General features: G+C 38.4%; 1 protein-coding gene across 12 annotated transcripts in view; it reads right to left on the reverse strand.

Annotated features, from left to right (window-relative positions):
- The window catches only part of RPAP2 (RNA polymerase II associated protein 2), a 101,712-nt gene that overhangs the window by 38,228 nt on the left and 48,783 nt on the right, over positions 1-14,701 (reverse strand). For 11 of the 12 annotated variants that reach the window (XR_009451937.1, XM_059688857.1, XM_059688852.1 and 8 more), the window contains one exon: positions 5,723-5,791. Coding sequence is in view for 10 of the 12 variants with exons in the window: in XM_059688857.1 (XP_059544840.1) it covers positions 5,723-5,791 (69 nt within the window). In the remaining 2 variants the exon portion in view is untranslated. Of the gene's footprint in view, positions 1-5,722; positions 5,792-14,701 lie in introns of those variants that run through there. The other variant, XR_009451936.1, reaches the window with a different exon arrangement.

The following is a 14,701-nucleotide window of genomic DNA, read 5'->3' on the forward strand; positions in this document are numbered from 1 at the left end:
CTGTGGCGGGGTGGTGGAGCAGGCGAGTGAGGGCGCCAGACCAAGGCAGTGCGGGGCGCCAGTTGCTGTCATTGGGGCAAGCCTCTGGTGGTTACTCAAAATTCTTTGTTCCCGCGCGGTGCCACAGTTCCGCCTAGAGCTCACACCTGCTGCCGGCGCTGGTCCCGCTTGCACGCGCTGCTGACACTGGAGCCGCCACTCGCACCTGCAGCCAGCGCCTGGCGCTGGCCCCAATCACTTGGCTCCAACAGTGGGTACTAGCAGCGGCTGCTAGCCCCAATCGTTCCTCAGGGCTTCTCTACCTTCCCTTGCTCCTAAGGGGTGATCAGGGCCAGCAGCCGCCTCTCACACCCACTGCCAGTGCTGGCCCCAACTGCTCCACGCCATCAGCGGGTGCGAGCGGGGCCGGCGCCATTAGCACATGGGAGTGGCAGCGGCAGGAGCAGGGCTGCTGGCACACAGGGAACCAGGGGCCATGGTGGGAGGGGCCCGGCAGGGGCGTGGAGGATGGGCCGAGACCCGCCCCTGTGCCCACCACAGCCTCATGACCCACAGATCTTTACAAAGTGCACGAATTCATGCACTAGGCCTTTAGCTATAGATATTCTATGTGTAAGGAGTTCTTAAGAACCTTTGTTAACTATAACATTAAATAAAAAATTAAGAGAATTTAAGGGACATTTATTCCTTTAGTGTTAAATAAATGTACACTGCTTCCCTATGTTTTTAGAACTATTTAGGGTTTGAATACATAGTATAAATATCAAAAAATGTTGCAGTTCACTGGCCGTTCAAATCCCATGAAAGTAAATGAAATGGGAATGGATCATAATGTCTTTTTATAGATGCATTTCATTGAGTGTGCAAAGATCAAGTATACCAATTTGATCCATTTCTTTCTTAGGTTTTATGGATATATAGATAAAAAAAATAAAAAAAAAAGGTTTTATGGATATAACATTCTCATCAGTATATACCAGTGGTCGGCAAACTGTGGCTCGTGAGCCACATGTGGCTTTTTGGCCCCTTGAGTGTGGCTCTTCCACAAAATAACGACTTCTGGCATGGGCCACGAAGTTTCAATCACACTGTACGTGTGCACCTGCACGTGGTATTTTGTGGAAGAGCCACACTCAAGGGGCCAAAGAGCCGCATGTGGCTTGTGAGCCGCAGTTTGCTGACCACTGGTATACACTGATAAATTACACATTGTAAATTTTTAAAAAATGTTCATACATCTGTTAAAATACAAGGGAAGTAATCAGGAAAATATGATTAGCTACAGAAACACCTATTACCTTTTTTTTGTTTTGTTAATCCTCACCAGAGGATACTTTCTTATTGATTTTTCGAGAGAGTGGAAAGGAAGGGGAGAGACAGAGAGTAAAGCATCAATGTGAGAGAGACACATCAATTGGTCTGCAACCAAGGTACTGCCCTTGACCGGAACTGAACCCACAACCCTTCAGTCTACAAACCAACGCTCTATCCACTGAGTCCAACAGACCAGGGCCTTATTTACTTTCAAGAATGCAAATGTGAAAATTCAAGATTCAGCTTTCTTTCTTTCTTCTGGACTATTATGTTTTGCTAAAAATGTTGATTCCATCTCCCCCCCACTGCCCAACAAGAGTTAGACTTGAGCCAGTATAGCGACATATTAATAAAATTATATAAGTGTATCCAAGGTAGGGTAAAGGTAGGCTTACAGTTGTTCCTATGGAACATAATACTATCCTATATAATAAAAGGCAAATATGCAAATTGACCTAATGGCGAAACAACCAGTTGCTATGATGCACACTGACCACCAGAGGGCAGACACTCAATGCAGGAGCTGCCCCCTGGTGGTCAGTTCACTCCCACAGGGGGATCGCCGCTCAGCCAGAAGCTAGGCTCACTGAAAGCGCAGTGTCCGTGGCGGGAGCCTCTCCCGCCTCCGTGGCAGTGCTTAGGATGTCTGAGTGATGGCTTAGGCCTGCTCCTCCCGGGGAGCAGGCCTAAGCTGTCAGTTGGATATCCCCCAAGGGCTCCCAGACTGTGAGAGGGCACAGGCTGGGCTGAGGGGCCCCCCGAGTGCACGAATTTTGTGCCCCGGGCCTCTAGTAATCTATATATATAAAAGCCTAAGTGACTGTTGTGACCGAACAACTGGAATAACCAGTTGAGTTGACCAGTCACTATGACGCACATTGACCACCAGGGGACAGACGCTCAATGCAGGAACTGTCCCCTGGTGGTCAGTGCACTTCCACAGTCAACCTCCTGTGCCCCGCCCCGCCCCAGGCCGGCCAACCTCCTGCAGCCCCTCCCCCCCACTAGCCAACCTCCCGTGCCCGCCCCCCTTGGCCCACCTCCTGGGGTCCCTCCCCCCGGCCAACCTCCTGTGGCCCCCATGGCCCCGATTGCCAGCCAGGCTGAGGGACCCCACCCATGCATGAATTCATGCTCTGGACCTCTAGTTAATAAATAATACTATAAGCATAAACTGTTTTATGTACTCTAACTATAAACCTATAAACCCTTTTCTAAGTTCTTATGAGAAATGTTGAAAACAGCTTTCATGTATTAAACAAATGCTAGTAATAAAAAAAACTTTGCAATATTCATATATAAAAAATAGTACCATTGTTATAAAAATACTGAACATATTATCTTATACTCATTTCAGTGACTACACTTGCCATTCAGAATCTTTTTCCTAGCTATTAAGACTTTTAAGTTCATTTTTAACATAAACTCCAGAAATGTCTACAAATAATGACTAAAAAAATTCCATTGAAAGTTTTAAGAGTAGATGTGAAGGTTTTCCAAATTGTAAGATAATTATTTTTAAAAAGGGTAATCCTATGTATGCCTATGTTTAATCTTAGTGGTGATAAGTTAAAAGGCTGAATGGCTGGGTTACTATTCCATAAGTATGTATGAGTGTATTACCCCCTTTCTCTACATTCGCATGTCTCTTTCGGTGTCTAAAATCTCCATACTTTTCACTGTGTTTAAGGCACTTTATGCAATGCTGGCCTTATGCCTGCTTTTTCTTTCCCCAACGAAGTGCCTTCTTACGCAATTGTAAACTGTAAGTGGTAAGAAAGAGGGGTACCAGTATAAAGTATAATTATACTTTATAGAAGTCAATGGGATTAGTTTTAACATGATAGATATGTATTTTGATTTTATCTGCATTTCATATTTATTCTAAATATTTATTCTAAAAAGGTGACAAAAGAACAAGTTGAGAATGAAAGGGGTTTCAGTTGAGCCATAGATTCTTTGGGGGGGGGGGAGAGGGGGAGAGAAATATGAAAAGCCAAAGGGGACTTTCTGAGAAAAGAGGAAATAAGAAATAAAATAATATGGGAGCAGGAGATAGAAGTCTTAGAAGCTGACAACCAAAGCATAAGGAGATTTAGCTAATGAAGATATAGAATGCAAATGCAAAATGGAAAGGATCAGTGATAACTTATGGCAAAAGTTAGAATTATGAGAAAAGATTTGAAAGACAAAAACTAAGAAAGTGCCATCTGACTTGGTGTCTATAGTGACTGAGGATTTAAAAAAAAAAAAAAAAAAAAGATCTAAAGGGCCCTAATTAGAAAGTAGTTTAGTTGTATAGGTATCAAAAGGACCAAGGACTAGGACAGTAGTTCTCAACCTGTGGGTTGCGACCCCTTTGGCGGTCGAACGACCCTTTCACATGGGTCGCCTAAGACCATCCTGCATATCAGATATTTACATTACGATTCATAACAGTAGCAACATTACAGTTATGAAGTAGCAACGAAAATAATTTTATGGTTGGATCACACATGAGGAACTGTATTTAAAGGGCCAGAAGGTTGAGAACCACTGGACCAGGAGAAGATGGGTATATCTAGCTGTAGGGGTTAGGGAGTAATGAAAGGATTCAAGGTGAATGACAAAAAGAAAGAGCGTTTACTACTACAACCTCAAGATTGATTGCACAATGTGAAACATGCAATACATCTAAGATGTGTGCAGCTTGTTTCTTGAATTAAGTTACTATTTTTATGAGACACTGACCCCTGAAATAAGAGGTTCCCTACATTACATCCAAAGTTAGGAAAGTCAAATAGTGCATCAAAGGACTAGGAAAGCTTTCAGTAATTTTTGCCACATGGATGCCTCTATTAAAATCAAACACTAGAGGTTTATTTTTGTATGGAAAAATCATGAAATTTTATGGTTGCCTTAATACTTAATTTTCCACACTTTATTTGTTCCTTGCTGTACATTTTGGAGATGTAGCAAGAGTCTGACAGACAAAAAAAGTAGGACTTAAATTTGTTCTCAGTAAGCAGCTGCTCAATAAGATAATATTTCCAGTTACTGGCTTAGAAAGCAAGATTCTGAGATTACTGCTGGATGTAAGCCTCTGACTTGTCAACCAAAAAAGTTACTTCCTCTTTAGTATAATGAATTGCAGAAGTACAGTTAAACAGTTATCTATGAGGGTTTATTAGCAGGCATCGGATATGGTGGGTGAACAGATACTGATTTTTTTTTCGCCAGTGACCAAAATATTTACGAGTTTCATAAAATGGAAAGAACTTTCTACAAATTACTAAGATCTCTTTCACAAATAAGGAACTCAACTGGAACACTGAGTAGTAGAAATGATAAAGATTTGTTCTTCTGGTTCATAAAAAATTTATATCAGGGCATTCAAGTAAAGTTATTTTCTGTGTTCTGATTTAATGAATCATGTGAGTTGTATCTGGTTGGGTGACACAAATGCTGGCTCAGTGAAGCCTACCCTAATGTCTCCCAGCACAGCCTTCCTTGGGACAGTAAAGCCAGAATAACATGTCTGACTAAAATAATATCAGAGAAAGAGAAAGCAGGACTGGAGATGCTTTGAGGCTGGCTCATAACATTTCTTGACCTGTGAGTGTCCAGTATGTATTCAATGTCCTATGGGCTTCAATGACCTAACAAGTACCAAATAGCAACAGTAATTAAGTAATGAATGGTCCTCAAAAAAAAAAAAAAAAAGACTTTTGCAATTCAAGCAGAAAAACACATACTTACTAGATGGTTTTAACCCTACTGAAAGACATCCTAAGAAACCACTAGTGATTTCTTTAACCCTTTGTATGCCATAAGCATCTATAGACACAAGGATGGTTTCTGTTTTGGACGCGTAGCAGTTAACTGCTTATGGATGAGTGAATATTAAATGTTTTATATATGTTTGTGTAGTATCTATTTTAGTTCCTTTAAATGTTTGATTTTAAAGATATACATTAATTTTGAAAATGAAACTTTTCTGATGCTATTAATGATAAAATATGTTGAAGAAAAATAAAATAGCATTAGATATGTTGATAAAAATATAGATTTAAAATAATGTGGTCTATTTACTGTTAATAAAATACACTGTTAAAAATGAAACTAAAGAACCCTCTGCATATATCCCACACAGGGATGTTCTTCTCTTTCAAAAGATAAGTAATATTTGCAAAGAAAAAGGCCATCAGAAAAAAAGACAATAAAAATATAGAGAATGATTATAACATATCAAAATATAGCATATCACTTTACATAAAAGTTATTTTATTATAAAGGAAATAAAAATAAGACACAAAATAGGGGTACAACATTTTCTAAGGATGTTTACAAAATCAATGAACAACTCTGTTTTTCCCTAATCAAAGTCCTTTATATTTAGTATTTAGTTAAAATCTAAAAGAGTACTTACAATGACAGCAACACCATAGCAATTAAGGTCCATTCTGCAGGCTTGTGTATAATATTTCTATTTGTTAATCTGAAAGACAGTAAGATAAAATTTACGAAAGGATTGTTATATTTTTCTATTTATAGAAAAGTCAGAAATATGACATGTGTCAAAGAGCACTATTTTTTTTATTTTTGTTAGATAAGAGTCAATCCTATATAATAAAAGGCTAATATGCAAATTGTCCCCTCAACCGGGAGTTTGACCGGGAGTTCAACTGGGAGTTCGACCAGGGGGCAGGGCTGGCCAGCCAACCGCTTGTGGCCCCTCCCTCTGGCCGGCCCCCCCGAATGCCCCCCACCCCAACTGCCCGCCGCCCCTCTCCCCGGCTGGCCTGGCCCGATAGGCCCCGATGGGGGCTGGCTGGCCAGACCTCACCTGTGCACGAATTCGTGCACCGGGCCTCTAGTAGCATAATAATATGGCTTGATATTCACTATCTAATAATGACCGCCTCAAAAGTAAATATTCCAGTCCTACTATTATGTATTTATAACAATACTATTATATAAAATGGAAATAAAGGAACAACATGGGAAACTAAATTGCATGGTTTATTTATTTTTTTTATTTTTATTTTTTTTATAAATTTTATTGATTTTTTACAGAGAGGAAGGGAGAAGGAGAGGGATAAAGAGTTAGAAACATTGATCAGAGAGAAACATTGATCAGCTGCCTCCTGCACACTCCCTACTGGGGATGTGCACGCAACCAAGGTACATGCCCTTGACCGGAATTGAACCTGGGACCCTTCAGTTCACAGGCCGACGCTCTATCCACTGAGCCAAACTGGTCAGGGCTGCATGGTTTATTAAAATACAGACATCCCTATAACCATATGATCTGTTTTCCCCAATCAAACATTTTATTAAAGCTAACAAGGTAAGCAATTTTTTATTTTAATTCATCTTTCATACTTTTCTACCTCGTGCTAGGTTGCCAGTAGGCAATTAAGGGATGTCATAATCCATAATATACAGAAATGAGCATTCACTTAATACATTTTAAGGCTAGGTCTCTATAAAGAAAACTTAAGTTTTAAAAAATCAGCAGAAAATTCTACCACTTACAGTTGATGACAATAAAATATTTTGTAATCATCTTAGTTTCTCAGAAAGCATTTAAAATGATTACTTTAAATAAAAAATAGTATCAATCAATCAGGAAAAACCAGCCAATAATATCTGATAAAAGGATGTTATTCAAAATATACAAAGAATGCTTAAAATTTAACAATAGGAAAACAGCCCAATTAAAAAATGGGCCAAACATGTTAATAGACACTCCACAAAAGATAAACAAATGACAGATAAGCATATGAAAAGATGCTCCATATCATGTTACCTGAGAAATGCAATTTAAAACAAGTTATCACTATATACCTATTAAAATGGCTAAAATCCTGAACATTGACAAAACCAGATGCTGATAAGCATGTGGAGCAAAAGGAACTCTCATACATTGCTGGAGGGAACGCAAAATGGTACAGTCACTTTGGAAGACAGATTGGCAGTTTCTCACAAAGTAAACATATTCCTACCATATGATTCAGCAATCATGCTCCTTGGTATTTACTCAAAGGAGTAAAAAAATCATGTCCACGCAGAAACCTACACACAGCATTTACAGAAGTTCTATTCATAATTGCCAGAACTGGAGACAACCAGAGTCTTTCTGTAGGTGAATGAATGCATTGTGGTATATCTAGATGAGGGAACATTATTCAGCTGTAAAAAAGAAACGAGCTATCACACCAGGAAAAGACATGGAGGTACTTTATATGCATATTACCAAAGTGAAAGAAGTCACTCTGAAAAGGCTACATGCTGTATGATTCCAACTATACCACATTCTTGAAAAGGTAAAACTATCAAGATAGTAAAAAGATCAGTAGTTGCCTCGGGGGGAGAGGGGAAAGGGATATGGGTGGTAGAGGAGTAAATGAATAGGTGGAACACAGAATTTTTAGGGCAGAGAAAATATTCTACGATACTAAAATGATACATTTGTCCAAACCCATAGAATATACAAAATCAAGAGTGAACTATAGACTCTAGGTGATGATGATGTTGTCAATGTAGGTTTACCAACTGTAGCAAATGCATTACTCTGGTAGGGAATGTTGATGATAAGGTGTACATCTAAATAAAATATTACAAAATGCAATAATCCATTAATTCTGAGTAGAGAATATGTGTATCTTTGTTAATCTAGATTTTTTCCATAGTTAAAATGTTTTACAAAATTTTGAAAATTCTAGATGATATAAAAAATACAGTACAGAGGCTAAAAAGTTTGACAGACATGGACTCAGTACACGTATCTATCACTTAGTGTTTTACCTTGGGCACATTCAACAGCTGTAAAACTTTTTTTAATTTAGTAAAACATGAACAATAGTACTACCTATCCCAGGGTTTTTATGAGGATTAAGTGTACAAAAGACGTCCACGTTGCCAAATTCAACGGACATCTCTGAGTCCTCTATCTTAATCTATCAGCAGCACTTGACACAGTTGGTCACTCCCTTCTCCTTAGAACATTTTCTTCACCTGGTGTCCATTTGCCTGATTTCCCTCTCTCTCACTGGCCTCTTTAAAAAACAAAACAAAACAAAAACACATACACACACACACACACACACACACACACACACATATATTTTTATTGATTTCAGAGAGGAAAAGAGAGAGGGAGAGCTAGAAACATCAATGATGAGAGAGAATCATTGATTAGCTGCCTCCTGCACGTCCCACAATGCAGTCATGTGCCCTGACCGCCTTCCCAGACCTTTTAACTTTGGTTTGCCCCAGGGTCTCTGGCCTCCTGTATATATGATCATTCCCTTAGTGATTTCATCCAATCTCATAGCTTTAAATATTAAATAACTATGTGCTGTACTGAAACAAATGTTGTATTTGTTTCTTAATTAAGCATCTTCCTGTAATCTATTATAAAGTTGAAATTAAATATAGAGAATGTTTTAACAGTTTTTTAACTCAAAATTTGTCAATCATTTTTAATAGTTCTTTTTTTATAAAAAGAAAAAGGAATTTCAGGACAGGCAGTAGCTTCTTTTAAAATTTATCCACAAAGAACCATTAACTGCACAGTTACTGTTAGCTGCCTGTTCTAAAACAACAGTCTTTTTATTGAAACACAAACTTTTCTGTAATATTTTATGGAATATAAAGATACTTTGACTTGTTTAACTTGGCATTGTTAGTTTTTATTAATAAAATGCACATGGGCATTTAAAAAACAAACAAAAAACTATGTGCTGACAATTCTCAAATTTATTATCTCTAGCCTGGGCCTTTTCCTTGAATTCCAGACTTCTGTATCTAATGGTCTAGTTGACATTTCCACTTGAATATAAAATAGGCTTCTCAAACATAATATAGCCCAAACCGAGTTCTTCATTTTTCCCCTACAAACTGATCCTTCTGCAGACAGCTCCATCCTAGTAAATGGCTACCCAATCCTTCCCGAATCCAGTTGCTCAAGCCAAAATTCTCATGCTTAAACTTGTCTCTCTTCATGTCCTACGTCCAATAAGCCATCAAGTCCTTATGGTTCTATCTTCAAAAAACAATGTGATTACTTATTACCTCTACTCCTTTCATCTTGGTTCATATCATTTCTTGTTTAGATGACCAAAACAGCATCCTAAAAGGTCTTCCTGCCTCTGCCCATCTATTTTAATTCTGAAATTATCAGCCAGGGTGCTGCTGTTAAAAATGTATCAGGTACTGTGATTCCTCTGTTCTGAATCTACCAACTGTTCTCCATCTCAGAGTAAAAGTCCAAGAATGACCATAGCTACAAGCCTATATAATCTGTACCATACCCACTCCCATCCTGTATTTGTTTGACCATATCTCTGTAGCTTTGCCTCTGCTCATTTTTCCAGCCTCATCAGCATCCTTAATATTCTTTGAATATACTAGGCCTGCTCCTGCTCCTGCTCCAGAGCTTTTGCACCTTCTGTTCTGGTCTGATGTATTTTTACAGATGGCTTGCTCTTTCACCACCTCTTAGATCTTTGTACAAATGGCATCATCTCAATAATGTATTCCCTGACCAAACTATTTAAAATGACTTCTTCCCTCGTCAGTACCACCCCCCTTTCCTTCTTGGGGGAAAAGGAGGAGAATGAACTGGGAAAGGGGATCACCACATTATAATAATAATATACATATTGTTTTTAAAAATTTACATATCCTCTTTATTAGAGTAGTTCCGAGAGAGAGAGAGAGAGAGAGAGAGAGAGAGAGAGAGAGAGAGAGAGAAGTAATTTTTGTGTTTTGTTCACTGCTTTGTTGGTAGCAAAACAGAATCTAGCACATAACCAAAAAAGGTTAAAGAACAAGCATGTGAGGGGGGAAAAAGGGCAAATATAGTTAAGTAGAAATTTCCTTTTCTGTGGTACTCAAAACCTCTAAAATTAAAACAAATTTAAGATTTAATGAATTCCTTTATTCATTCAGCAACAATGCATTGCATGCCTGCTTTATCTACACCATTTCAAGCACTGAAGAAAGCATGACAAGGTCTTTGCTTTCACTTCAAATACTTCCAGTGGCAGACTCACAATATTTTACTTGCTCTCATATTTTTCCTTTTGCTGAGTCAAAATACGTAATTTCAAGCACAGATGCTAAATAAATATATTTATTATTGTCTGAGTAATAATTTAAATATGAAAATAGGAATATTTGATATAAAGCATTTAAAAAGCATGGTTTCAAAATATAATTTAAAATTCAATACAAATATTGGAAAAAAGCTTGATTTATCACTGATGAGATTTAAAAAGAACTTTTGTGTCAAAATATAATTTTAATTAAAATTCAACTTAGAAAAGTCTCTTGAGTCAACACTGAGGACAGTGAACTATTACTGAACAACTTCAGATGTAACTACTATGACAGGAAAATCAATATAACATTCCGGATAAATGACTGTGATGCAATTCAGTGGAAAGGACAGCTCTAGTCACTGGGGAAAGATTCTTCAAAGAGCTGAAAAAGCTGCTTGATGTTTAAGTGTAACAGGCTTTCAACTCTGGCTGCACATAGGAATCACCTGGGGGGCTTTAAAAGAAATACTAATGTCCAGGCGGCAGAGTCAGAGGATGCTGCATGGACATACTTCCAGAAACAAGCTGGAATTACAACTGAAATACGGAAAGGCTTCCGAATAATCAACAGAAAACTCAAAGGAGAGAACCCTGATACCCAAGGACGGAAGGCGGAGACCACATAGAAACTGGTAGGAGGGGTGGAGGTGTGAAAGGGCTGGCCGGGCACCCACAGATGGCAACTGGAAGTCCCAGAGAGATACTCAGCTGTGGGGGTGGGGAGAGTGCCACTGAGAACTCTGGGATCTAATCCTCAAGCTGGGCTCCCTAGCAGAGAGCACAAAACTGAGGAGGGTACCCACATAACATCTAGCTGTGGAAAGCAGTGGGGTGCTGTCTGCTAGGAAGTGGCAGCTGAAAGTTTGGGCACCCTCTTAAAGGGCCAACGCAAAAAAATTCCCTGTGGAACCACCCACCTTGTGCTCTGGCAGAGGGAAGGTGAAGTGGAATGGCGCTGTGAGAGCAGAACCCAGGACTGGGGACTTGGGGGGATAGAGCTCAGAAGGCACACACCCTAAGTTTCCTGGGCTGAGTCATTCCCTCAGGCAGCAGAGGACATCTTTCCCACATAGACATTTGCCTTGCCTCGGGGGAAGACAGTTGACACACCCTATTGGAAAACACCTTGCCCTGAGGCCAGTTAAGAGATTAAAAGTAACAATTAGCCTCCAGGCAAAAGCAACCACCCCACCCTGTTGAAAAAACTCTTGCCACACCTGAGGATGATTGCCTGGGGGCAATTCAAGTCAGAATCCTATTAGTCTATAGACCAGTGGTTCTCAACCTTCCTAATGCCTCGACCCTTTAATATAGTTCCTCATGTTGTGGTGACCCCCAACCATAAAATTATTTTCGTTGCTACTTCATAACTGTAATTTTGCCAGTTATGAATCGTAATGTAATTATATATGTGTTTTCCGATGGTCTTAGGTGAACCCTGTGAAAGGGTTGTTCGACCCCCAAAGGGGTCACGACCCACAGGTTGAGAACCGCTGCTGTAGACAGAGGCAGTCTCTGGAGGCTTTGAGTCTTTGCCTGATCCAATTAGTCAGAAACAGCCTTTAACACTGTCCTGCACTAGAGATTGAGAGGTATAGAGGACCTATCTAAAACATAGTCACAAACCCAAACAGACAAACAAAATGAGAAAACAAAGAAACAACTCCCAAATGAAAGAACTAGTGAATTCTCCAGAAGAAGAGATAAATGAAGCAGAGATAAGAAATTTATCTGAAACAGAGTTCAGAGCAAAGATGTTAAAAATGCTCAACAGTATGGAAAAAGATATAGTAACTATGAAAAAAGAACAGTCTGAGATAAAGAATGACATAACACAAATAAAGAACACATTGGAAGGAATACACAGCAGATTAGGGGAAGCTGAGGATCGAATCAGTGAATGAGAAGACTGAGTTGAAAATATCACTCAATTAGATAACCAAAAAGAAAAAAAACAATTTAAAAAGAGGAGAGCTGAAGAGAGCTGTGGGAAATGTGAAATGTAACAATATTAGAATAGAAGGTGTCCCAGAAGAGACAGAAAGGGAGAAAGGAATAGAGAAGGTGTTTGAAGGAATAATGGTAGAAAACATACCTAACCTGGTAAAGAAAAAAGTCACACAAGTTCAGGAGGCACAGAGAACCCCATACAAGAAGAACCCAAACAGACCTACGCCCAGACACATCATAATTAAACTGCCAAAAACTAAAGACAAAATCTAAAAGGCAGCAAGGAAAAAGAAAACTGTTACCTACAAAGTATTTCTTATAAGGCTGACACCTGGTTTCTCATCAGAAACTCTACAGGCCAGAAGGGAATGGCATGAAGTATTCAAGGTAATGGAAAGCAAGGATCTGAGACCAAGATTACTATATCCAGCAAGGCTATCATTCAAAATAGACGGTCAAATAAAGAGCTTCCCAGACAAAAAAAGACTAAAGGAGTTCACCACCACCAAGCCAGCATTACAAGAAATGCAAAAGGGATTGCTGTAAGGGATTGCTGAGAAGAAGAAACAGAGAGAGAAACCTATCCATACAGAATTAAAATGGCTATAAATAAGTACCTCTCAATAATAACCCTACTAGTAAATGTAAATGGATCAAATGCTCTAATCAAAAGGTGTAGGGTAGCTGAATGGATATAAAAACATGACCCAACTATATGCTGTCTACAAGAGACCCACCATAAAACAAAAGACACACATAGGATGAAAGTGAAGGGATGGAAAAAATTTTTCCATGCAAATGGAAAAGAAAATAAAGCTGGAGTAGCAATACTCCATATTGTGTGACTTTTTTCTTTACCAGGTTAGGTAAGTTTTCTACCATTATTCCTTCATATTCATATCTGACAAAAGAGACTTTAAAAGCATCATGCTAAGTGAAATAAGCCTGTCAGAGAAAGATAAATATCATATGTTCTCACTCATTTGTGGAATATAATGAACAACATAAACTGATGAACAAAAATAGAGCCAGAGGGGAGAAAATATTCTAGAATATAATAGAAGTAATCCTGTTATTTGCAGATTTTTAATATTTCCTACAACTTTTGTGATATCATACTATGTTAGTACAGTTTTGGTAATATTACTATACTTAAAATCCTTGTATTCTTGAAATATTAATGTTTATTGCATGTAATATTATATGTAAGATCATTTTTCTTGAATAACTGGTGTTTATTGCATGTAACATTATCATACTAGTATTTAAAATCATTTTTCTTGAGATATTAATGTTTATTGCATGTAACATTTTACTTAAGATCATTTTTCTTGAAATATTAAGGCTTATTGCATGTAACATTATATTTAAAATTGTTTTTCTTGAAATAAAAATAAAAAACTGGAAAAAGAAATATTAATGTCCTAGCCCAACCCTAACCAAAGGAAATTCAATCTGCAGAGGTGGAGCCATGCATCTGGAGTGGTTAAAAGATCCCCAGGTAATTCTGTTGCACAACTGGCTTGAGAATCACTGTTCTACAAATTCTATTATTATCATTTCAAAGAGAAGGATATGGTTATTTATGTCAACTCTTTTCCAATGAAAGTATTGACTGAAAAGATCTCTCAATACTAGTTGCTGTTATCAATATGACCTTTTTTCAGACTCCACTTATAAGCCCTCGCCTACGAATAGTCACATGCTGAAGTCGTCCTGCCAGAATCTCAAGATCCCAAATGAGTTATCTTACCAGAGGTCATTCTGTACTCTAAGTAATCAACATTTTTCTAAAAAACAGCAAAGGCTAAGCAATTTTTGTTCAAGCTATAGATTTTTACCGGCAGATACTGAAGAGTAAAGACTTGAAAAATAAATTAACATCAAGGTTTTTGTAACATCCCCTACACCAAAATAATGCTTTGGGGGCTTATTTCTCCCAAACTTTTAATGAAAAAGATATAAAAGTAGAGAGAATATAAAATATACTCCCATATACTCAGCACTACTTTGAGAATTAATAACTCCTGGCCAATCATGTTTTATCTATACAACCCCATATTCAATACCCCCTAATCTGGATAATTTTGAAGCAAACTATAGACATCATATCATTTAGCTAGGCTTTAATTTAATGCAAATTACGCAGAAAGTAACTTGAAAGAACTTACACAACAGGAATTACAGAAAAAAGGTGATAAAACAAGTTTGTAGCCCTGGCCAGCCTGCTCAGTGGTTAGAATGTCACCACTCGTACCAAAGGGTCGCAGGTTTGATTTCTGGTCAAGGGCCGGCACCTGGGTTGCAGGTTTGATCCCTGGCCCAGCTGGAGTGTATGCGGGAGGCAA

This window comes from Myotis daubentonii, chromosome 3, assembly GCF_963259705.1.
Source record: "Myotis daubentonii chromosome 3, mMyoDau2.1, whole genome shotgun sequence".
In the NCBI taxonomy this organism is placed as follows: domain Eukaryota; kingdom Metazoa; phylum Chordata; class Mammalia; order Chiroptera; family Vespertilionidae; genus Myotis; species Myotis daubentonii.